Below are 27,352 nucleotides of genomic sequence, written 5' to 3'. Positions count from 1 at the left end.
CTAACAATTGGGAAGGTTTGTGTCAGGTTTGTCCTCAAACAAAAAAACATACTAAAACAAAAAGATTATTTTGCCCCCATATTTTTCCATTTTCAAGCCTTTTTTAAAAATGCTCCATGGACCCACTAGGGCGGCACTAAAGAGCCGCATGCGGCTCGAGAGTCGCGGGTTGTTGACCCCTGAGCTAGCAGAACTAAAACTTGTCGTGAAAAGGCTACAAAACACTTGAAATGCACACAAAGTAGCAAAATAACTGCGCTGGTAGACACACAATGGGTGGATGAAACGTTTGCACACTGAGACAAGGTTCTTACACCAAAGCATGCTTTCATTCGGTCTGTGATTGGTTAATCAAAAAGTTCGGACAATGACGGTTTCATGAATCGAGGTTCCACAGTATATTGCTCTAATTTACAACATAGTAGCATGAAGGCACTTTACATGGGCCGGTATAGCTCGGTTAGTATAGTGGCAGGTTCGATCCCCGCTTCCGCCATCCTAGTCACTGCCGTTGTGTCCTTGGGCAAGACACTTTACCCACCTGCTCCCAGTGCTACCCACACTGGTTTAAATGTAACTTAGATATTGGGTTTTCACTATGTAAAAAGCACTTTGAGTCACTAGAGAAAAGCGCTATATAAATATAATTCACTTCACTTCACATATGGAGCAGGTCTACACTAAAGAGAACCAATTGAACCCCACTTGGTGTCGGAGGCAAGGAAAAACTCTCTCTAGCGAATAAACCTTGAACAGAACCCAGGCTCTGTCTCGACCGGTTGGGTTGAGACATAGCAGAGGGACAGAGGGGTTTAGCGACCAGGGAAGGGGCGAAAAGACAATGGCAGACAGGTGTATTACACCCGGTACACCTGAGAGGCGTCATTACCACTTCCTGTAAAGCGGTTCGTTGTTGACAAGTCAAGACGTGTTTTGAGAACAAATGTACATTTGTTTGTATTGCCACAGTATCAACCACAGTCAGTAAGAATTTCATACATATTGACAAATCCGGCATGATGATTCTAAAGGATTGGGTGGGAATCTTGTGACGTTTTCGTACCCGATCGTTCACGAGATTTAGGAGTTGCATAAAAATGAAACCAGGGATCAGTTTAAAACTCAAGTAGAACAGGAGCACAGCATTTTAAACAAATGTGTGCTAACACTAACTTGGTTCTCAACACTAACAAAACCAAAGAACTGATTGTAGACTTCCGCAGGAAAGGGCAGAACAAACACCCTCCACTTTTAATTAATAACAATCTCGTAGAAAGGGTCAAGCATTTCAAATTCTTATGGGTGAACATAACAGAAGATCTATGCTGGGACATTAACACTGCTTCTACAGTCGGAAAGGCCCAACAACGTCTTTTTTTTTGTTGAGGAACCTAAAATGCGCAAACATTCCGCGGAAATCAATGGTAAACTTTTACAACTGTGCCATCAGCAGTGTCCTCACTTACGGCTTTTTAGGGTGGTTTGCTAGCTGCACTAAAGCGAACCAACAGGCCCTCCAGCGAGTGGTTAAAGCGGCGGGGAAAATTACAAGGACGGTACTCCCAGAGATGAGTGCCATGTACACAACTCGCTGCCTAAAGCGAGTACACAACATCCTGAAGGACAGATACTACCCAGCACATGGCCTCTTCAACCTGCTACCCTCTGGAAGGAGGTATAGATCGATTCGCGCCAGGACCACCAGAATGTCTCACAGTCTGTATCCCCAGGCTGTGAGACTGCTAAATGAACAGCCTGCCCCTTTGCTGCCCCGGACCATCTTATTACCTCACTCTTCACCACTTCAATAATTGTGCTCTGGACATTGCATTGCTGCAACATCAACGTAACACCCATCAGACATCTCTGACTGTTCCCACCCCCACGTCCCTCTATTCGCGATCTTCCTGACAATGCTAAAATGTAAACTATTGTCAACCTGCACATCAATGCAGTTTCTATGCCGCTGGACAAAGCTCAAACAAAATCTCGTTGACATGTATGACTTAAGTGTTATTATGACAATGACAATAAAGGAATTGATTGATTAAAATCTTCTTGGGAACCAACGTCTTTTGCAGTGGACATTTAGGTTTTCCAAACGAAATACACAAAGACAAACGCAAAGGATGCTGGTTCTTAGGTGGATATTTACGCGTCTGAAAATAATTTCCAGTGTTTATCAGCAGCGCTGCGTCACATGCTAGAGACTGAGGAGATCTGAAGGAGGGAACAGAGGTGCATTGAAGTAAAACACAGTCCTGCCTCAGAGCTTTACAACCGAGTGGAGCGTCTTTCTATCAGTCAGTCACGAGTGTCTGTGGGGTTGAATGTGCTTCTACAGTAAGTGTATTGTTTTTCATGGCACCAATCGTTTATTATTTGAAGCACAATTATCAGAACTTGAGAACAGGATGCCTTTGAAAAGACTTTCTGCTTTTCCTCTCCAAAGTCTTCAGGATATCTTCTTTTTTTAATTAAAAAAAATAACAATTGCTGGGTTACGTATGACGTCACATCCGTTTTTCTTCTCCGCGTGTTTCTTAATTCACACAATTGTCAAGCAGCTTGAGCGTAGCATTAAAACAAGTGAGAGTGAGTTTAAGCAGAACATTATGTATTGCTGTTCTGTTCTTGGTTGTTCAAAAGATTTGCCGAAGACTGAATTGTATGAAAACCGAAACATTTTCTCACATAAATAATGAAAATTAGGGATGATATTGTTATCAGATATCGGTCTGATATCAGCAATACCACAGGCCGTCACACTAATGTCTCTTCTTGTTAGCTTAGCAGACAGATAACAGGTTGTCTCAATTTGAGAGCCTTTTTTTTTTTAAAGAATCTTTACTTCAAAACATTGTAAAATAGGATAACTTACATAAGATTCAAAATAACTTGTCTGTGACATTCCAACATAAAAAAAAAACATTAAATCAAACGCACAAATGCTAATTTACATTGGAAATGCTGTACACCAGACATACAATAGCGATTTTACAAAGTTGGTGGTTTGAGCAAACACTTCCAAATTTGGCAATTAAAACGGCAAGTAAGATGTGTTTTGCATTCAAACAGCTGATGTGTAATAAGTACAATGTTTACAGTATAAACACTTTGTAGGGCTCACTAATATACAAGACTGGTACATTCAATTTAATGGCAATAGAATACTTCATGACTATGGCAACCGATATAGCACAAATTGAAATTAATGTATACTGGCAAATGAGACTCAGAAGTCTGAGAAAAAAATATATACCAACTAAATTTGATAAAGTCCATTACAGACTCAGCAGCTTGCTGATCTGGATCACTTGATCAAGCCTTCTCTAGGGCCTTGTTCACACTGCAGGTCAATTCAGATTTTTTTTTTTGCCCACACGCCACCTGTATCGGATATTTTCATGTCAATGTGAACAGTACAATTTCAAATTTTCCAAAACTGACTCAGGCTTCTTTCGTGTGTGGATATAAATCGGATATGTATCCGATGCGACTGCAGTGTGAACGCTCAGGTCGCGTTCCTTCGACCGGTTAGTCATCAAAGAGCGATGATAAAGTGTCCTCATTCTTTGCCAAAATAGAGGGTTGCCAAATAAATAGTTAAAAAAACGGGCGAAAATAGTATGTTTTAGGAACTCACGTCTACGTTCCATCTCTCCTGTCTCCGACTGCTCGCCAAAGGCTCTTTGGAGCAGACATCAAAGCAAATGTTCCACAAACTGCGAGAGCCAAAAAGCTTGCCCTTCCCCTTCCTAATCTTCTACGCGCAATAATTGAGTTGACCTTGATTGCACAAAATCCCTTTACTTTGCCACAAATCTGCCGGGACTGAGACCTACTAGAACTGGAACCTCGTAAACTCCTGCTCAGTGGCCTTGTGGTTAGAGTGTCCGCCCTGAGATCGGTAGGTCTTGAGTTCAAACCCCGGCCGAGTCATACCAAAGACTATAAAAATGGGAATCATTGCTTGGCACTCAGCATCAAGGGTTGGAATTTGGGGTTAAATCCCCAAAAATGATTCCCAGGCATGGCCACCGCTGCTGCTCACTGTTCCCCTCACCTCCAAGGGGTTGATCAAGGGTGATGGGTCAAATGCAGAGGTTAATTTCACCACACCTAGTGTGTCAATCATTGGTACTTTAACTTTTTTAACTTTAAACACGTCCATCTGATGTCATGTCTCCATGTGGGTCAGATGGATTTCACATTAGACATTGTATTATTATTATTTTTTTTTATGTAAACGATCAGATTTGCCAAACTCATATTTGGAAATCTTATTCTGCAGTGTGAACGGGGCCTAACATTCCACACTACAAAATAAGTAAAAAGTATGTATCAAATCGGTATCAGTTCTGGCCAATAGTCAATGCTGAAATATCGGTATTGTATCAGAAGTGGAAAAAGTTGTATCTGGACAACCAATAAATCCAATAAATGTGTTTCAGACATCAAAAAATACGCACACAAAACACATTCTATTGATTATCATTATAGTTTTACAGGGAGAAAACACTGTGAAATGCATATAAATGACAAATTAAATGCAAAAAAACACCACTTCTACCGTCATTGAGGGCTCTTGTTGGACGGAAAGCTTTATGCTTTTTTTTAGATGTTTAATTCAATGGTGTGTCTTACTTTTCACAACTTTCTTTGGCCCCATGGTGGCTTAATTTGCAGTCGTACTCAAGAACAGAGACTGAGTATGTTTTGTTTGTTTTGGGCACTCATTTACACAGTAAAATATGTAGGGAAAGCCTGTGCGAAAAATATTACTCGAAAAGTGGGTCGAACAAAAACAAAATAACTTTTGAGTGGGAACCTAAGCCACATGGGTGGGTACTAGGGTTGTACGGTATATGTACCGATATTGGTATATTACCGCGATACCCATGACTCATATTCGGTACTATACCACCTCTAAAAAGTACCGGCCCCCGTCGTCGTCACGTCATGACATTGTTGGTTTTACGAGCAGAGGAGCATGTTCGGCAGCGCACAATCACGGAGTACTTACAAGCAGACACAGTGTGTGGACAGAAAAGGGAGAACGGACGCATTTTGGCTTAAAAACTAACGATAAAAGTGAAGTTATAACACTGAAACGCCCTCAGGAAGAGGTGCTTTAAGATATGGCTAGCTAGCTAGCGGCTAAAGTCCACCCGCCGTCGGCAGTGTTGTAGCTACTTCTAAATCACTAATCCTCGCCTCCGTGGCGACAAATAAAGTACGTTTCTTACAAGTATCATCCCTGCAGGACGAGGAATAGCTAAACATGTTTTACTACACACCGTAGCTCACCGGCGTCCATACTTGCCAATCTTGAGACCTCCGATTTCGGGAGGTGTGTGTGGGGGGGGTGGTCAGGGGTGGTGCGGGGGCGTGGTTAAGAGGGGAGGAGTATATTTACAGCTATAATTCACCAAGTCAAGTATTTCATATATATATATATATATATATAAGAAATACTTGACTTTCAGTGAATTCTAGCTATATATATATATATATATATATATATATATATATATATATATATATATATTAATATATATATATATTTATTTTATTATATATATATATATATATATAAAAGAGAAGTACTTGAATTTCAGTGTTCATTTATTTACACATATACACACACATAACACTCATCTACTCATTGTTGAGTTAAGGGTTGAATTGTCCATCCTTGCTCTATTCTCTGTCACTATTTTTTTAACCATGCTGAACACCCTCTCTGATGATGCATTCTGCTTGTCTCCTTGTTGTGTGCGCAGTTGTGCACTATCTAAAAGCCGTAGATGTTATTGTCACATATGCATGTACAGTAGATGGCAGTATTGTCCTGTTTAAGAGTGTCACAATATTGCTGTTTACGGCAGACAAACTGCTTTACGGTAGACGAAAACGTGACTGCTGTTGTTGTGTGTTGTTGCCGCGCTGGGAGGACGTTAATGAAACTGCCTAACAATAAACCCACATAAGAAACCAAGAACTCGCCCTCGATCATTCTACAGTTATAACGTCATTGGGCAGGCACGCTGTTTATATTGTGGGAAAGCGGACGTGAAAACAGGCTGTCGACACGTGACTCAGGTCCGCATGAATTTCGGGAGATTTTCGGGAGAAAATTTGTCCCGGGAGGTTTTCGGGAGAGGCGCTGAATTTCGGGAATCTCCCGGAAAATCCGGGAGGGTTGGCAAGTATGCCGGCGTCATAATATAAACAAACGCCATGGGTGGATCTACACTTAACATCCACTGTAATGACACCAAGTACAGGAGCGTATCTCGTCGATACTCCTATGATTACGTCGATATTTTTTAGCATCACAAAATCTATTTTCGTTTTTTATTTAATTATATTAGTGCATGTGCCTCACATTACAAAGGTCCTGAGTAATCCTGAGTTCAATCCCAGGCTCGGGATCTTTCTGTGTGGAGTTTGCATGTTCTCCCCGTGACTGCGTGGGTTCACTCCGGGTACTCCGGCTTCCTCCCACCTCCAAAGACATGCACCTGGGGATAGGTTGATTGGCAACACTAAATTGGCCCTAGTGTGTGAATGTGAGTGTGAATGTTGTCTGTCTATCTGTGTTGGCCCTGTGATGAGGTGGCAACTTGTCCAGGGTGTACCCCGCCTTCCGCCCGAATGCAGCTGAGATAGGCTCCAGCAACCCCCGCGACCCCAAAAAAGGGACACGCGGTAGAAAATGGATGGATGGATGTTTATAAACTCAGGAAATATGTCCCTGGACACATGAGGACTTTGAATATGACCAATGTATGATCCTGTAACTACTTGGTATCGGATTGATACATAATTTTGTGGTATCATCCAAAACTAATGTAAAGCATCCAAACAACAGAGGAATAAGTGATTATTACATTTTAACAGAAGTGTAGATAGAACATGTTAAAAGAGAAAATAATAGATTGATAAATGACACAATATGTTACTGCATACGTCAGCATCTAACTTAGGAGACTTTGTTTGCTTACTTACTACTAAAAGACAAGTTGTCTTGTATGTTCACTATTTTATTTTAGGACAAACTTGCAATAAGAAACATATGTTTAATGTTCCGTAAGATTTTTTTGGTTAAAATAAGGCCAATAATGACATTGTTTGTGGTCCCCTTTATTTAGAAAAGTACCGAAAAGTACCAAAAAGTATCGAAATGCATTTTGGTACCGGTACCAAAATATTGGTATCGGGACAACACTGGTGGGTACATTTTCATGACTGTCAAACAATTTTAGGCAAGAAAACTATTGATTCTGATTAAAGATGCTTGAGGTAGCTAGGGATCGCACATCTCAGCTTCCATTTCTAAATGACCATTAGAACTTCAACCTGCTCCTAAAAGTCCAACACTCTCGTACCGCCGCGATAAAGCCTTTGACGAAGCGACGAGCAATAGAACATTTTGCACAGCTGGAACCAATTATTTCGGCACATGACTTATTTTACATTGATCTGACAGTAAACACTTGTGTAAAAAAAGGCATAAATTGCACATTGCTTTCAAATAAACCCATTATATTACATTCCACCCATGATTAAGTGAGGGTCTTCTGGCTATTTGTAGTGTGTCTGTCCAACTAAATTTCATCACCATCTATCTGCTATAATAATTTCTGTTGGAAATGTCGCAATAGTTAAAGAAAAGGCATCTTTTAAAAAAAACAACAGCTATTCAGCGTGGACTTATTTGTTCTGTGTTTAATGGCCTCATGGGGAAGATCCTGTCTGGACTTGTTGTAAATTCTTAACAGCTTTGTAAATCTCGACTGAGCTATATATTATCCATATATCTCTTAATAATGACGACTATTCCTTATGTGCAAACACAGCCGTGTGATATAGTAGGCTAATTACAGGAAGGGAACGTTCTGTGGGAATTTTTGCTCCGTTTTGGGATGCCGGTTGTTTGTGTCCCGACTCCATTTTCACCGTTGAAAATAATGGAAACAATCTGTTCCGGGGTCAACTAGTTCCCATTCTAACACCTTGCAGTTGAAGATTAAGCCTCGATTACCCAAGAAACCTTCCGATGACATTCTGTCGGCATTGTACTGAGCGGCCAGGACAGAGACGAGGCAGCTGCTATGTTACAAAACAAATCTCCAGTCTTTGTGTTGGAATTTTTCACCACAATGACGGTAATGATGAATCATTTTGGTCAGCGCACGCAAGTTGTTCCCCTTGTCTCGCTCCTTGCACCGATGACACTTTATTTTGAAAGTGGCTGCTATTGTCGACACACTAAGATGACGGCTGCTTCTGCGTCGTCTCAAACTTGCTAAAAGCACGTTTGTAAATTGCGGATTATAAATCATGCATCTCTCACCTGCTAGAAGACAAATGTGTGCCATAGATGGCGAAATAGACACAAAAGACGCTCGTTGCGGCAACTTTTTTTTAGCCCTCCGTGAGGATTGTGATTGAATCTTCATCTACACGGAAATATGTGAGCGTCTCGTCGGTCGGCATCATACTGGCCAACCCTCCCGAGTTTTCCGGGAGACTCCCGAATTTCAGTGCCTCTCCCGAAAATCTCCCTGGGCAACCATTCTCCCGAATTTCTCCCGATTTCCAGTGAGGACAGCCTGTCGTCACGTCCGCTTTTTCTCCATATAAACAGCGTGCCGGCCCAGTCACGTTATAACATCTACGGTTTTGGAGCTCAGTACGCAACTGCACACACAACAAGAAGGACACTATTATATATGTCTGCGTTATCCATAGGTTTATTTATAACCCATAAAGTATACAAGCACAGAGCTATTTCTCAGCGTGTGTTTATTCCAGCCGGCACGTTAATACACTGACACACAACATCCGGATTCCCATCATGCATTGCTTCAAAACTACGGCAAGTAGTAATGTTAAAAAAACATAACAGACGAAGCAGAAGAACGCAGAAGAGACAGTCATGGCGACGACGAGTAAGAAGAAGAAGTACGCTTGCAAGTTCCAAAATGATTGGAAACAAGAATTTCATTTCATCCAGGACAGCTCGAAGGGGAAGGGGTATGCTAGGGAGAGATGGAAGATTCCAGACTCTGGTGCATTTGATGAAGGCACTTTTGTGCGTGACACACAGTAATGCATCATCAGAGAGGGTGTTCAGCTGGTTAGAAAGATAGTGACAGAGAATAGAATGAGGATGGACAATTCAACCCTAAACTCACTCCTTTCCTGCAAATTAAATTTCACAGATGATGCCCATACCTATGCTCCTTCAAAGGCTGTGCTACTGGCTGCAAAGCATTGCACTTTAAAAATACAACAATGAGTAGAGGAGTGTTATGTGTGTGTATATGTGTAAATAAATGAACACTGAAATTCAAGTATTTATTATATATATATATATATATATATATATAAATATATATATATATATATATATATATATATATATATATATATATATATATATATATATATATATATATATATATATATATATATAAAATAAATACTTGAATTTCAGTGAGAGCCAACGACGATTACTTTTGGAAAAATTATAATCCAGGACCTTATATTTTTGAGCCCGAACACAAAGAAGATGAGCCATACATTTTACAAGCTGAGTGCTAAACGGATGCAGCTTTATTGTAGCACTGTAGCACCAGCAGCATTGCTAGGTGCTAAACATACAAACTAACCATAAAAAAAACGTAATAAAACAAACTCTTACTGTAATATTTACACTCTCACCGGGATGCCGACCATACTTGCCAAAATAAATACTTGAATTTCAGTGAATTCAAGTATTTATTATATATATGTATATATATATATATATATATATATATATATATATATATATATATATATATATATATATATATATATATATATATATATATATATATAAAATAAATACTTGAATTTCAGTGAATTCTAGCTATAAATATACACCTCCCCCCTTAGCCCCAACCCGCCCCCCGGCCTGCCCCCGACAACCCCCGCCCAATCTCCCGAATTCGGGGGTCTCAAGGTTGGCAAGTATGGTCGGCATCCCAGTGAGAGTGTAAATAATACAGTAAGAGTTTGTTTTATTATGGTTTGTTATGGTTAGTTTGTATGTTTAGCACTTAGCAATGCTGCTGGTGCTACAGTGCTACAATAAAGCTGCATCCGTTTAGCACTCAGCTTGTAAAATGTATGGCTCATCTTCTTTGTGTTCGGGCTCAAAAATATAAGGTCCTGGATTATCATTTTTCCAAAAGTAATCGTCGTTGGCTCTTACATGGTGCGCTTGATTAGCATTGTTGTTGATGGGGAAGGGCTCTGTGGCTCCTTGCGCTACGTCACACGATGACGTGACTGGCTTCCTCATTAACTTTCTAGATGGCTCGGGAATCTCCGTGAGATTGATACTATTGATCATATCTATTTATTTGCAAACTTTGAAAGTCTTTATTGTCTGTATTCCTGGCCTATTTGGAAAGTCCCGTAGTGTAAAATGTTTTTTTTTTTTCCTGATAGTTTGCATGTTTCCATACAGACGGGGTGTCCTGCACCTGCATGAGAGCAGAGGGATCGGGGACCTGGGCCTCCCTCGCTGGGAGCTGACGTTGTGCTTGGTGGTGGTGGTCTTTATCCTCTACTTCAGCTTGTGGAAAGGCGTCAAGTCCTCTGGAAAGGTAACAAGCCACCTCTCACACTGCCTTTGTTGGCAGTGTCGCTGTTCTGTATTAAAAGTAAAAGTTAAAGTACCACTTATAGTCACACACACACTAGGTGTGGTGAAATTACTCTCTGCATTTGACCCATCCCCTTGTTCCACCCCCTGGGAGGTGAGGGGAGCAGTGAGCAGCAGCGGTGGCCGCGCTCGGGATTCATTTTGGTGATTTAATCCCCAATTCCAACCCTTGATGCTGAGTGCCAAACAAGGAGGTACTGGGTCCCATTTTTATAGTACTTGGTATGACTCTCCATTTTTTTAGTGTTCGTATTTAGTATTAGTCCACCAGGCTGGGTTGTTTTTTTTGCCGTAGCATTGGCTGGACACAGCCTGTGTGTTCAACACCTGACACTCTCCTCTTTCTGACACATCCTGTTGTGTTGAAAGCAGTTGTCATGTCCAACAAGTATATAAATATCTGATAGAGAGATCCTGTGATGCTGTGTGAATTTTTGCGGGATTTCTGTGTAAGAGAGACTGCTTACTTTAAAGGTCGGCATTCTTCCTCCTTTTTTCCTGTGTCGCTGTTTTGTTTTAACAGTAAACAACAATGTGCCGATAGATCAGCCGACGTTCGTGAATGTTCAATAACGCCGATCCCGCCTGGCTGACACCGTATTCATTTTTAGTTCCCCGGCTGACAAGTGACTAGGAGCTAATCATGTGTCTCCGTACACAGTGCGGAGCTGCTAAGGTAATAATAATCACCTCCATTGCGGAAAATAAACTGCATTTCTCAGCATCTTAAATGTTCATATCAAGTACCATTATCTCTGGAGGACGAGGCTAAGCATGTTACACAACGATAGCGAGCTACACTGCAAAAAGTCAGTGTTCAAAAACAAGAAAAAAAATTACAAAAATTAGGGGTATTTTATTTGAACTAAGCAAAATTATCTGCCAATAGAACAAGAAAATTTGGCTTGTCAAGACTTTCCAAAACAAGTAAAATTAGCTAACCTCAATGAACCCAAAAATACCTTAAAATAAGTATATTCTCACTACTAACAACTGTGCTACTATATGAGTACGTATTTTCTATTGTTTCATTGAAAATAAAACTGCAAAGTCCATTTGGCTGTCATCTGTTTTAATTATGAGACACAATTGTGTCAAAGTCATGATTTTTTTTTCCATGCTTGAAGTAAGAAATGATTACTTTAAAAAAGTAGTTTTATACTTGTGAGTGTTGATGACACAGCTTTGCAACAGTTGATATTCTCGTTTCAAGCATGTTTTACTCGATATAGGTCATAAAATCTCAGCTACAAGCTGTAATATCTTACTGAGATAATTTAGGACTAAAACACTTAAAACAAGTAAAACACTCTAACATAAAATCTGCTTAGTGAGAAGAATTATCTTATCAGACAGAAAATGAGCAAATATCACCCTTATTTGACATATTTAATCTTACTTAGATTTCTTACTTAGGCTTGCTAATAGCTAAGCTAACCTATCTTTGGACAACACCAAGAAATAAATGTTTTGCGAAGTTTCAGAAGTGTAGATGGAACTACGTTATTAACAGGAAATTAAAGTAAATTAAAATTAAAGTACCAGTATAATGAACAAAAAAAAGTAGACTTTATATGCCTAATTGTTTTATTGTATCCATTACACCATATCCAATTGTATTTACAATCCGCAAAGTATGTGAAATAACGTTGAAGCTTCACAAAATGCCACAAATTCTGTCGGCCAAGTTGAATATTCCTCTCCAAATGTCTTCGGCAATTTCCGTAGATTGACATCCCAACGGGAACGCTCCTACACACTCTGACGATGTTATCAGATCTGTCATACTCATACTTGCCAACCCTCCCGGATTTTCCGGGAGACTCCCGAAATTCAGCGCCTCTCCCGAAAACCTCCCGGGACAAATTTTCTCCCGAAAATCTCCCGAAATTCAGGCGGAGCTGGAGGCCACGCCCCCTCCACCTCCATGCGGACCATAACGTCCGCCCAGCACGGTAACAACACACAACACACAACAACAGCAGTCACGTTTCCGTCTACCGTAAAGCAGTTTGTCTGCCGTAAACAGCAATGTTGTGACACTCTTAAACAGGACAATACTGCCATCTACTGTACATGCATATGTGACAATAACATCTACGGCTTTTAGAGAGTGCAGTGCACAACTGCGCACACAACAAGGAGACGAAGCAGAATGCATCATCAGAGAGGGTGTTCAGCATGGTTAGAAAAATAGTGACAGAGAATAGAACAAGGATGGACAATTCAACCCTTAACTCAACAATGAGTAGATGAGTGTTATGTGTGTGTATATGTGTAAATAAATGAACACTGAAATTCAAGTATTTCTCTTATTTATATATATATATATATATATATATATATATATATATATATATATATATATATATATATATATATATATATATATATATTTATATATATATATATATATATATATATATATATTTATATATATATATATGGGCTTCACGGTGGCAGAGGGGTTAGTGCATCTGCCTCACAATACGAAGGTCCTGAGTAGTCTTGGGTTCAATCCCGGGCTCGGGATCTTTCTGTGTGGAGTTTGCATGTTCTCCCCGTGACTGCGTGGGTTCCCTCCGGGTACTCCGGCTTCCTCCCACTTCCAAAGACATGCACCTGGGGATAAGTTGATTGGCAACACTAAATTGGCCCTAGTGTGTGGATGTGAGTGTGAATGTTGTCTGTCTATCTGTGTTGGCCCTGCGATGAGGTATATATATATATATATAGCTAGAATTCACTGAAAGTCAAGTATTTCTCTCCCGGAATTGGAGGTCTCAAGGTTGGCAAGTATGGTCATACTGGAAATACGCAACAATTTGAAAGAGATGTGGTGTTTATCATTCACAATCCTTATAGAGAAGAACACATATTAGAACCTTTATTTAACCAGATAAGAAACCCATTGAGATCAAGATTTCTTTCACAAGGGTGACCTGGCCAAGAGGTCAACAGCACATGTCACAGAGCGGTTTCAAAAAAGTAATACGTTAAGACATACATTTTAAAATACATAAAAGAGAACTGTAAAACGATAAAGATTTACACCTTTTAAAAACACAGGCACTGTGCAAAAGTCTCTTGCTGTCTGTCCCTCAGGACAGAACGGAAGTCTCCAAATGGAAGTAGTTCAGTGAGTTTCAGTTTCGTCTGCAATGCATTCCATGCCATAGGGGCAGCAATGCCAAAAGCTCTTTTGCCAAATTCAGTCCGTACATGGGGAACAGTTAAAACATATACATTGTTAGAACGTAATGCATAAGAGCTGTATATATATATATATATATATATATATATATATATACGTTATATGCTTGGCTTTTTTTATGCTTTCAAAATCGTAAATAAATAGCTAACAATTGAGTCAATAAATCTAGGGTCCTCTGTTGTACCCATTATATTCTCTAAAAACATCCAAAAAGTGCTACATGTTGTGACCTGAAAATTAACCAAATATGAGTGATATTGTTATTATAAGCGCCAACACAGACGGCCTATTTTTACAACGCATTGGTAGCAAGTGAGCTAATGCTAGCTTACACTGCTATTGTTGACACACTAAGCTGGCGGCTGATTCTGCTTCGTCCCAAACTTGCTAAAAGTAAATTCTAGATTATAAATCATGCATCTCTCACTTGGTAGTAGACAAATGTGGCCATAGTGTGACAGGCTGGTCGACTTTCACGCCCCCGAGATGGCGAAATAGACACAAAAGTCGCTCGTTGCGGCAACTTTTTTTCTAACCCTTTGTGAGGATTGTGATTGAATCTTCATCTAAACGGAAATATGTGAGCGTCCCAGTGAGAGTGGAAATATTACAGTAAGGGTTTGTTATGGTTATGTTGTGGGGACGGCGTGGCGAAGTTGGGAGAGTGGCCGTGCCAGCAACCTGAGGGTTCCTGGTTCAATCCCCACCTTCTACCATCCTAGTCACGTCCGTTGTGTCCTTGAGCAAGACACTTCACCCTTGCTCCTGATGGCAGCTGGTTAGCGCCTTGCATGGCAGCTCCCGCCATCAGTGTGTGAATGTGTGTGTGAATGGGTGAATGTGGAAATACTGTCAAAGTGCTTTGAGTTCCTTAAAAAAGGTAGAAAAGCGCTATACAAGTATAATCATTTACTATTTTTTTTAGTTTGTATGTTTAGCACCTAGCAATGCTGCTGGTGCTACAGTGATCCAATAAAGCTGCCTCCGTTTAGTACTCAGCTTCTAAAACGTACTGCTCATCTTCTTTGTGTTCGGGCTCAAAAATATAAGGTCCTGGATTATCATTTTTCCAAAAGTAATCGTTGTTGGCTCTCACATAGTGTGCTTGATTAGCATTGTTGTTGATGGGGAAGGGCTCTGTGGGTCCTTGCGCTACGTCACACGATGACGTGACTGGCTTCCTCATTAACTTTCAAGATGGCTCAGGAATCTCTGTGAGATTGATACTATTGATCATATATATTTATTCGCAAACTTTGAAAGTCTTTAAGTGTCATAAATCAGATATATATGATAATAGATTCAATATAGAAGCAACTTGTTTTATAGAGGCACATTTTACCCTGTCATACTCTCCCACTAATAAGAATATGGGGACAGATTTCCCTCTTACTTTTCCGGTGGCTCTCATGGCGTGCGTCATCAGTACTTGTGTCTCAAAGCAGGATGTTCCCCTCAGGTTGTCTACATCACGGCCACCATGCCCTACGTGGTCCTTTTTGTGCTGCTGATCCGAGGAATCACCCTGCCGGGGTCCATGGACGGCATCCGGGCTTATCTCCACATCGACTTCAAGAGGCTCAACAATCTGGAGGTTAAGAAACCGAGAGCATGCAAACCACATATGATGACAAGTACAATAATTGAATATTTATTGCCAGTATTTAATGTGACAATGGCTTTCAAAAGGTTGTGTTTTGAGTTCCCTTTGTGGGCAATATTTGTTGCGTTTGTTAAATGTGGTCTAGGGAGCCAAGTTAATTGCAGCCCCTGGGAATGAATATTTTTCCATACCGACCAGTTCATGATGACGATAATACATTTTGAAAGAAAAAACATAATTGACATACAAACCCTGTTTCCATATGAGTTGGGAAATTGTGTTAGATGTAAATATAAACGGAATACAATGATTTGCAAATCATTTTCAACCCATATTCAGTTGAATATGCTACAAAGACAACATATTTGATGTTCAAACTGATAAAGGTTTTTTTTCTTTGCAAATAATCATTAACTTTAGAACTTGATGCCAGCAACACGTGACAAAGAAGTTGGGAAAGGTGGCAATAAATACTGATAAAGTTGAGGAATGCTCATCAAACACTTATTTGGAACATCCCACAGGTGAACAGGCAAATTGGGAACAGGTGGGTGCCATGATTGGGTATAAAAGTAGATTCCATGAAATGCTCAGTCATTCACAAACAAGGATGGGGCGAGGGTCACCACTTTGTCAACAAATGCGTGAGCAAATTGTTGAACAGTTTAAGAAAAACCTTTCTCAACCAGCTATTGCAAGGAATTTAGGGATTTCACCATCTATGGTCCGTAATATCATCAAAGAGTTCAGAGAATCTGGAGAAATCACTGCACGTAAGCAGCTAAGCCCGTGACCTTCAATCCCTCAGGCTGTACTGCATCAACAAGCGACATCAGTGTGTAAAGGATATCACCACATGGGCTCAGGAACACTTCAGAAACCCACTGTCAGTAACTACAGTTGTTCGCTACATCTGTAAGTGCAAGTTAAAACTCTCCTATGCAAGGCAAAAACCGTTTATCAACAACACCCAGAAACGCCGTCGGCTTCGCTGGGCCTGAGCTCATCTAAGATGGACTGATACAAAGTGGAAAAGTGTTCTGTGGTCTGACGAGTCCACATTTCAAATTGTTTTGTTGTGGACGTCGTGTCCTCCGGACAAAGAGATAAAGAACCATCCGGATTGTTATAGGCGCACAGTTGAAAAGCCAGCATCTGTGATGGTATGGGGGTGTAAACAGTATTAGTGCCCAAGACATGGGTAATTTACACATCTGTGAAGGCGCCATTAATACTGAAAGGTACATACAGGTTTTGGAGCAACATATGTTTCCATCCAAGCAACTTTACCATGGACGCACCTGCTTATTTCAGCAAGACAATGCCAAGCCACGTGTTACATCAACGTGGCTTCATAGTAAAAGAGTGCGGGTACTAGACTGGCCTGCCTGTAGTCCAGACCTGTCTCCCATTGAAAACGTGTGGCGCATTATGAAGCCTAAAATACCACAACAGAGACCCCCGGACTGTTGAACAACTTAAGCTGTACATCAAGCAAGAATGGGAAAGAATTCCACCTGAGAAGCTTAAAAAATGTGTCTCCTCAGTTCCCAAACGTTTACTGAGTGTTGTTAAAAGGAAAGGCCATGTAACACAGTGGTGAACATGCCCTTTCCCAACTACTTTGGCACGTGTTGCAGCCATGAAATTCTAAGTTAATTATTATTTGCAAAAAAAAAAAAAAAGTTTATGAGTTTGAACATCAAATATCTTGTCTTTGGAGTGCATTCAATTGAATATGGGTTGAAAAGAATTTGCAAATCATTGTATTCCGTTTATGTTTACATCTAACACAATTTCCCAACTGATCTGGAAACGGGGTTTGTATTTTCTACCACAATATCGGTCGTCCCATCGTGTATTCGAGAATCTTTGTTAGCAGATGTGTTTAGAAAAAATAGAGACTTGATGTACATTGTTCGATTTTAATGCATATTGGGGCTCGGTAGGCATACTTGTTGGAAAACAAACTGGATTAAAATGGATCTTACAAAATAAAAAACGAGGGATCGTACCGAGACAAACTGTACCCTATTTCAATGGCTCGCTACCTAGAAAAAAATAATAAAAAAATGGTGGAATTGACTCATATTACATATGAGATTTGAATTAAATAAAAGTACCGCTATACTTGTTTGTATTTCGTCTACGGAGTCAGTTTTAATACAGGTGAAGAAATTACAATGTAAATTCTCTTAAAGCACGTCGTCGTTTCTTCAAATGCGTTTTCTACGGCTTCCAGCCCTTATGTGTCCTAGATGCGTCAGGTCTTCCGGATTCGTCTCATAAGCGGGTTTCCCAGATCACTGTGCAAGAATACTCATTCATTTTTGTGCTTACCCAAGTCTAAACGTAAACAGACAACATGCTTTTTACCAAAATATGATACGTTGTTTGTCGCCCGCAGCTGAATGCTACGTGTGAAACAGAACAAAACGCTTTGATTCAAACGTGCCGTCAACACACCAACATGTACAAGGTGATGGCGTTAAAAGTCATGTTTGATCGTCTCACAGCTGCTTTCCAGGGTCTTCGCCATCTCTCCAAATCCTTTTCTTTTTCTAAAGCGAGCATGAACAAGACTCTGGCAGTTAATGATGCCGCGCGTTTGTGCCACGTTTTGAACTTGTTGAAGAAAAAAACAAAAAAACCTGAAGCGCAGAGTCTTGCATTCGCCCATGTAAACAACTAGCATCAGTCCAGTAAGACCCACAATGCAATGCGTTTCCACGTCCAAGCCCGACAGTAAATAACAGAGACAAATATAATCTGTTCCTGGGTCGAGCTGTCCCTGACATTAAGAGGCAAAGTGACATTTAAACATTAACAGTCCTCCAAGCTTAAAAAAATTTGTAAAACATGACATAACGATTACGGCGTGTGCTTTAAAAAAAAAAATTATAACTGATGGCTCATCAGCCATGTTGGACAGCGACTTAAGTCTGGTCGCAATTAGCTTCATGTTCGGTTATGTGGTTACACACAAAGCCAAATAACAAAGCAAACTTGGAGTCCTTGGGCGCCTTTGTGTGACTTTAGTTTGTCATGTATTTTTTACCAAATACTTTAACCCAATTCTGAATTGTATAACTGCATACTGGCTTTAATAGTTCCACTTCATTTGTCTAATAATTAAAAGCTTGTGTTATATTTGTCCGATAGGTGTGGATCGATGCAGCCACCCAGATATTTTACTCCCTGGGCGCAGGATTTGGGGTGCTCATCGCGTTTGCTAGCTACAACAAATTTGACAACAACTGCTTCAGGTAAACACACTACAAACACAAACGTACACACTTCAAAAGGGTCTGATTGTGAGCATAAAGATCTTTTAATCTGCCGGGGTTGACCCCACAAATCCCAGACAGAGCACATAGCAGGACGGCGTCCAGGCTACCACTATAAGATACGCCACTGGCCCTCCTCAAAGGGATCTTTATTGACTGCAATGCTTAGCCTTCTGGGCAATAAAGTAATGCATAAACATTTAGCATCATCGGCGTCCTCACTTCCTAGTTTACATGATAAATAAATAAATGATAAAAGGGTTATACTTGTATAGCGCTTTTCTACCTTCAAGGTACTCAAAGCGCTTTGACAGTATCACCACATTCACCCATTCACACACACATTCACACACTGATGGCGGGAGCTGCCATGCAAGGCGCTAACCAGCAGCCATCAGGAGCAAGGGTGAAGTGTCTTGCCCAAGGACACAACGGACATGACTAGGATGGTAGAAGGTGGGGATTGAACCCCAGTAACCAGCAACACTCCGATTGCTGGCACAGCCACTCTACCAACTTCGCCACGCCGTCACCACATGTATTTCTATATTTATTTATCCAGGTTAAGACAATTAAGAACATATTTTCATTTGCAATGCTGGCCTTGCAAAAAGGCACCATTTGTGTTGACGTGTGATAGTAATCTATTGTTGTTTACCAACAAAAAATACTACTATAGATTGGTCTCAACGCTCTTAACGTGTGTTGGAACAAAAATGTATGTTTAAGATGCACAAACACTTTTCAAGCCTAAAACATACACAGAGAATGTGGACGAGAGAGCAGACAGTGGACAATATGAATGAAGCCTTTGGTGGTCTCTGTAATACTAATTAATTATTTCTATCATTAGTTATAATTCACTAAAACAATACAGTAATTTAATAATCAGCACTGAGTATGTGCTTTAACTGCCATCTCGTATCGACTTTTAAGTGTGTGTGGTATAAAATGAGTAAAACATCAATACGATATTTGTTTTTGTTGAAAATACTGTTATTTTTAAGGTTAAGGTTACAAGAAACACATCCATCCATCCATCTTCTTCCGCTTATCTGAGGATAGCCTAAGCAGAGAAACCCAGACTTCCTTATCCGCAGCCACTTCGTCCAGGTCCTCCCGGGAGATACCAAGGCATAGTCTCCCCAACTTGTCCTGGGTCTTCCCCGTGGTCCGACGTGCCCTCTTACTTTGAGCTCCTCCTGAAAGAATTAGCTTCTCACCCTATCTTTAAGGGAGAGCCCGCCACTCGACGGAAGGAACTCATTTCGGCCGCTTGTACTCTTGATCTTGTCCTTTCGGTCATAACCTTTACACTCGGCTGCGAACCGATCTAGTGAGAGCTGAAGATCCTGGCCAGATGAAGCCATCAGGACTAGAGATGTCCGATAACTTCGGCCTGCCGATATTATCGGCCGATAAATGCGTTAAAATGTAATATCGGAAATTATCAGTATCGTTTTGTTTATTATCGGTATCGGGTTTTTTGGGGGTTTTTTTTTAATTAAATCAACATAAAAAGCACAATATACACTTACAATTAGTGCACCAACCCAAAAAACCTCCCTCACCCATTTACACTCATTCACACAAAAGGGTTGTTTCTTTCTGTTATTAATATTCTGGCTCCTACATTATATATCAATATATATCAATACAGTCTGCAAGGGATACAGTCCGTAAGCACACATGATTGTGCGTGCTGCTGGTCCACTAATAGTACTAACCTTTAACAGTTAATTTTACTAATTTTCATTAATTACTAGTTTCTATGTAACTGTTTTTATATTGTTTTACTCTCTTTTTTATTCAAGAAAATGTTTCTAGTTTATTTATCTTATTTTATTTTATTAATTTTTTTTAAAAGTACCTTATCTTCACCATACTTGGTTGTCCAAATTAGGCATAATAATGTGTTAATTCCACGACTGTATATATCGGATGATATCGGTATCGGTTGATATCAGTATCAGTAATTAAAGAGTTGGACAATATCGGAATATCAGATATTGGCAAAAAGCCATTATCGGACATCCCTAATCAGGACCACATTGTGCGCAAAAAGCAGAGAACTAATCCTACAACCACCAAACCGGATCCCCTCAATGCCCTGATGGCGCCTAGAAATTCTGTTGATAAAAGTTATGAACAGAATTGGTGACAAAGTGCAGCCCTCACTGGGAACGGGTTCAACATACTGCCAGCAATGCATACATAGCTCTGACACCGATCGTACAGGGAGCGGACCGCCACAACCAGATGGTCCGATACCCTATACTCTGTGAGCACTCTACACAAGACTTCCTGATGGAAGCAGTCGAAGGCCTTCTCCAAGTCCACAAAGCACATGTAGACTGGTTGGGCAAACTCCCATGCACCCTCAAGGACACTGCTGAGAGTATATAGCTGGTGCACAATTCCACGACCAGGACGAAAACCACATTAGTTCTCCTGAATCCGAGATTCGATGATCCGACTTAGCCTCCTCTCCAGTACTCCTGAATAGACCTTACTGATAAGGCTGGAGGGGGGGGGGTGATCTCACGATAGTTGGAATGCCCAATCCGGTTGCCCTTCTTAAAGAGAGGAACCACCACCCCGGTCTGCCAATCCAGACGCCCCGCCCCCAATGTCCACGCAGTGCTGCGCAGTCTTCTCAACCAAGAAAGCCCCACATCATCCAGGGCCTGAAAGAACTCTGAGCAATCTCATCCATCCCCGAGGCCTTGCTGAGCCGGAAGGCAAAGCTCTCAATTTACTGGTCGGTCTACGTTCCCATCCTCACCTATGGTCATGAGCTTTGGGTTATGACCGAAAAGACAAGATCACGGGTACACGCGGCCGAAATTAGTTTCCTCTGCCGGGTGGCGGGGCTCTCCCTTAGAGATAGGGTGAGAAGCTCTGCTATCCGGGGGGATCTCAAAGTAAAGCCGCTGCTCCTCCACATCAAGAGGAGCCAGATGAGGTGGTTCGGGCATCTGGTCAGGATGCCACCCGAACGCCTCCCTAGGGAGGTGTTTAGGGCACGTCCGACCGGTAGGAGGCTACGGGTAAGACCCAGGACACGTTGGGAAGACTATGTCTCCTGGCTGGCTTGGGAACGCCTCGGGATCCCCCGGGAAGAGCTGGACGAAGTGGCTGGGGAGAGGAAAGTCTGGGCTTCCCTGCTTAGGCTGCTGCCCCCGTGATCCGACCTCGGATAAGCGGAAGAAGATGGATGAATGGATGGATGGATATATATATATATACATATACAGGGGCGCCGCTAGGGATTTTGGGCCCCATGAAAAGAATCTTTACAGGGCCCCCAACACAGTGTCATTATTTTTTCTCTATTATAATTTCATCATCATTAGGGGCCTCTCTGTGCCCCCCTCCATCATGGGCCCCTAGAATCCTTTACCCCCCCTTTTCGGCGCCCCTGTACATACATATATATATATATATATATATATATTATGTATATAAATATATATATGTATATACTGTATATGTGTATGTGTGTATATATATATATATATATGTGTGTGTGTGTGTGTGTGTGTGTGTGTGTGTGTGTGTGTGTGTGTGTGTGTGTGTGTGTGTGTGTGTGTATATATATATATATATATATATATATATATATATACACAGTATGTATATATATATATATATATACACAGTATATATATATATATATATATATATATATATATATATACACAGTATATATATATATATATATATATATCCAGTATATATATATATATATATATATATATATATATATATATATATATATATATATATATCCAGTATATATATATATATATATATATATGGGTGTGTGTGTATTTTACCTCTGTTTTAAATGTTATTTTTTTAGTGTGTACTTTGCCTGTATTTCTTTGTGGTGTACAGCCCTTTGTTCTTCAACTGCGGTTGTTTTTAAAGGGCTTTATAAATAAAGTTGGTATGGTAAGGTATAAAGACAGTAGGATTCATGCAGTTGATTAATAACACAGCAAGGTTGGTTCACAAACATGTGAGATTGTTTGTCCAAGGAATATACATGGGCAAAAAGTGTAACGCCGTTAGTTTCGGCGGTAACTAGTAATCTAACGCGTTATTTTTTATATTCAGTAACTCAGTTACCGTTCCTACATGATGTGTTACTGCGTTATTTTACGTTATTTTTTATGTAGTATCGGCTAGAAACAGAATATCTGAGTGTGTTTTATTGCAGCGCTGCAGTGTCGTCCTTCTGAATCTCCTGTGTCACAAGAGGCTCGCTCTGTGTGTGTCTGGGTGTGGGTGTGGGTGTGGATGTGGGAAGGGGGAAGGGGAGGGTGGGGAGGGGGATGCGCAATACAACGTAAACTGTTGGCCAACCAACTTTTTGGTTGACCAAGCGGACGTGACGACAGGCTGTCCTCATTCGGGAAAAATTTGGGAGAATGGTTGTCCCGGGGAGGGGCACTGAAATTCGGGAGGGTTGGCATGAATGATATATTCTCACTTCTTTTCTTTTGTCGAGCACAAAGAAAAGAACATTTTAGTTAAATGTAAGTTGTGTCTTGGATCAAAGATCCCGTCTACTGCCCGAAACAACAATTCAAATCTGCTTGGTTAGGCTTTGTGTATGTCACGTGTGCCTTCCTTAGGTGAAGCCAGGTTTACAGCTATGTTGTTATTATGCCATTTGTTACTTATGTATGTTATGTTGCAGCTATTTAAAATAGTTTTGTCAATTTGTTTTGGCCTGAAATAAATTGGCCCTTTGAAACATATTTTTGTCTTTGTGTGTTGTATGTAGACCACATTGCTATTGATTGAAACTTTTTTTTTTTTTAGCAGAGTTCAGTGATGCAAATGCATATCAAGTTGATCAACAAATTGTATTATTCTCCAGTGCAATAACAGTACTGAAATGAAGGCTAAAAGGGCATTAATGGGAGCTTTAAAAAAAAAAAAAGTAGAAGAAGTAACTAAATAGTTACTTTTCACAGTAACTCATTACTTTTTAGTGTAAGTAACTGAGTTAGTAACTGAGTTACGTTTGAAATAAAGTAACTAGTAACTGTAACTAGTTACTGGTTTTCAGTAACTAACCCAACACTGGTCACCTTGACAGTATCCCGTATGATTTTTCTCGAAAACCAAATTCTACGAAAAGGGGGGTGTACAAAATCCGAACTCCTGTCTCGGTGCTGTTGTCGTATTGCCATAGCAGAGGTAGCTGCAGCTCAACTTCCAATAGCTGATGTTACGTTTCTTCTTCTACAGCAAACAAGTGCACTCAACAGGTTACGTGATGTGGGTTTAGATCAGTGGATGTAATTTTGAGTTTGTGAAGCCCTATGAGACACTTGGGATTAAGGGCTGTATAAATCAATGTTGACTGATTGATTACAACCAATCCGCATACTTTGTTTTACCTCAAATGCTTCAAGACACAGTTCATCAACAAGCGGTATCAATGTTTGTTCTTTTTTTTACGACTTGTGGACATCTGGCAGGTTTGATTGACTTCTTGGGCAACTTTTCCAAAAAGAACAAACAAGTGGAAAAAATGGATTGACATAATGTTAGATAGCCTGTATCTTGAGGAATTTGGAAGGCGAGAGAGGGTTTGACGGGTGCATCCCAAAAAAGAAAAGGAGCTCACAATTTCATCTGTGAGGCAAAAAAATTCATGAAAATGGACATGTTTTCCAAAACATATGCAGCGGGGGCTTCATTAGATGCGCTTGTGCAATCTATTGCAAGAGCATGAATGGGAAAATTCAGATTTTGCCAAGAAAACAACACAAGTAGTTTTCAAATTTGTTACACATATAAAAGTGCTGGCATTATGTCAAGAAATACATGATCCTCGTCTAAAGCGGGTTATGATATAAGCAAACGCTATTCATACCAAATACTTGCAAAAGATGAGAAGCAGTGACTTTATAGAGTTTTAGGTCAGAGGTGACGATGCGTGTACAATAATTATTAAAAGATACAAGAACATTCATAAATATTTTTCCCTTTACGAAACTCCTCACCAAAATGTCATAATAATACTGACATTATGTGTTTGATTACGGTTATGAGACAATTTGCATTCTACGGCAGGTGGGTTGACAATTCCATTGAGAAGAAACAGTAATTCCTTCATCCTCATTTTTATTCTGATTTTTACCAAAAATTAAGGTGGTTCTTGCTATGCACGTGTACCATCTATAAACACATTTTCTTAAAAAGGTGTTTTTTGCATAGTACTGCTATCAACACCCTCTTTTCTCTCCAGAGATGCTCTGTTGACCAGTACGGTCAACTGCGTCACCAGTTTCTTCTCAGGGTTCGCCATCTTCTCCGTGCTCGGGTACATGGCGTACAAACACGGCGTGAAGATAGAAGACGTGGCGACCGAAGGTAAGTACATGTATATTTGACGTTGTTGAAGGTCCAATCTGTGTGTGCACAGTAGAACCTCCATTTACTAATCTCATTGGTTCTTGTACCTGGTTCGTAAATAGAAAAGTTTGCATATTGAAGCAAATTTCTCGATAAGAAACAATGTAAATATGAAGAATGGGATCCGGCCTTGACAAAAGTTTATATTTTAGTGAGAGTTTGTACAATTTGAACCCAAAATAAAGCGCTATACTGTGCTGTATATCAAACAAACATAACAAGGGGGCGATTAATTAACTTTCTATTTATTAACAAATCCAAAACAACGAGCTGAAATGTCCTCATTTGTAGGCTCCGTAACACACACACACACACACACTGTCGCTAGTCCTGTGGTGCACTCACAGCCAGGTTGCTACAACGATTAAAGTTAAAGTCCCAACGATAGTCACACACACACACAAGGTGTGGTGAAATTACTCTCTACATTTGACCCATCCCCATGTTCACCCTATGGGAGGTGAGGGAAGCACTGAGCAGCAGCGGTGGCCGCGCTCGGGAATCATTTGGTGATTTAACCCCCAAATCCAAATACAAACCCCGTTTCCATATGAGTTGGGAAATTGTGTTAGATGTAAATATAAACGGAATACAATGATTTACAAATCCTTTTCAACCCATATTCAGTTGAATGTGCTACAAAGACAAGATATTTGATGTTCAAACTCATAAACTTTATTTTTTTTTTGCAAATAATAATTAACTTAGAATTTCATGGCTGCAACACGTGCCAAAGTAGTTGGGAATGGGCATGTTCACCACTGTGTTACATGGCCTTTCCTTTTAACAACACTCAGTAAACGTTTGGGAACTGAGGAGACACATTTTTTAAGCTTCTCAGGTGGAATTCTTTCCCATTCTTGCTTGATGTACAGCTTCAGTTGTTCAACAGTCCGGGGGTCTCCGTTGTGGTATTTTAGGCTTCATAATGCGCCACATATTTTCAATGGGAGACAGGTCTGGACTACAGGTAGGCCAGTCTAGTACCCGCACTCTTTTACTATGAAGACACGTTGATGTAACATGTGGCTTGGCATTGTCTTGCTGAAATAAGCAGGGGCGTCCATGGTAACGTTGCTTGGATGGCAACATATGTTGCTCCAAAACCTGTATGTACCTTTCAGCATTAATTTCGCCTTCACAGATGTGTAAGTTACCCATGTCTTGGGCACTAATACACCCCCATACCATCACAGATGCTGGCTTTTCAACTGTGCGCCTATAACAATCCGGATGGTTTTTTTCCCTCTTTGGTCCGGAGGACACAACGTCCACAGTTTCCAAAAGCAATTTGAAATGTGGACTCGTCAGACCACAGAACACTTTTCCACTTTGTATCAGTCCATCTTAGATGAGCTCAGGCCCAGCGAAGCCCACGGCGTTTCTGGGTGTTGCTGATAAACGGTTTTCGCCTTGCATAGGAGAGTTTTAACTTGCACTTACAGATGTAGCGACCAACTGTAGTTACTGACAGTGGGTTTCTGAAGTGTTCCTGAGCCCATGTGGTGATATCCTTTACACACTGATGTCGCTTGTTGATGCAGTACAGCCTGAGGGATCGAAAGTCACGGGCTTAGCTGCTTACGTGCAGTGATTTCTCCAGATTCTCTGAACTCTTTGATGATATTACGGACCGTAGATGGTGAAATCCCTAAATTCCTTGCAATAGCTGGTTGAGAAAGGTTTTTCTTAAACTGTTCAACAATTTGTTGACAAAGTGGTGACCCTCGCCCCATCCTTGTTTGTGAATGATTGAGCATTTCATGGACTCTACTTTTATACCCAATCATGGCACCCACCTGTTCCCAATTTGCCTGTTCACCTGCGGGATGTTCCAAATAAGTGTTTGATGAGCATTCCTCAATTTTATCAGTATTTATTGCCACCTTTCCCAACTTCTTTGTCACGTGTTGCTGGCATCAAATTATAAACTTAATGATTATTTGCAAAAAAAAAAAAGGTTTATCAGTTTGAACATCAAATATGTTGTCTTTGTATCATATTCAACTGAATATGGGTCGAAAATGATTTGCAAATCATTGTATTCCGTTTATATTTACATCTAACACAATTTCTCAACTCAT

At 40.4% G+C, this 27,352-nt stretch overlaps 1 protein-coding gene across 1 annotated transcript in view; it reads left to right on the top strand.

The window, feature by feature from the left end:
* slc6a2 (solute carrier family 6 member 2) overlaps positions 1 to 27,352 on the top strand; it is a 102,540-nt gene that overhangs the window by 44,753 nt on the left and 30,435 nt on the right. The window contains exons 5-8 of the mRNA XM_061964532.2: positions 10,529 to 10,667; positions 15,400 to 15,534; positions 18,706 to 18,809; positions 25,102 to 25,226. Coding sequence (XP_061820516.2) covers positions 10,529 to 10,667; positions 15,400 to 15,534; positions 18,706 to 18,809; positions 25,102 to 25,226 — 503 coding nt within the window. The remainder of the gene's footprint in view (positions 1 to 10,528; positions 10,668 to 15,399; positions 15,535 to 18,705; positions 18,810 to 25,101; positions 25,227 to 27,352) is intronic.

Source organism: Nerophis lumbriciformis, linkage group LG06, assembly GCF_033978685.3.
Source record: "Nerophis lumbriciformis linkage group LG06, RoL_Nlum_v2.1, whole genome shotgun sequence".
In the NCBI taxonomy this organism is placed as follows: Eukaryota; Metazoa; Chordata; class Actinopteri; order Syngnathiformes; family Syngnathidae; genus Nerophis; species Nerophis lumbriciformis.
This window is presented reverse-complemented; position numbering and strand designations above follow the sequence as displayed.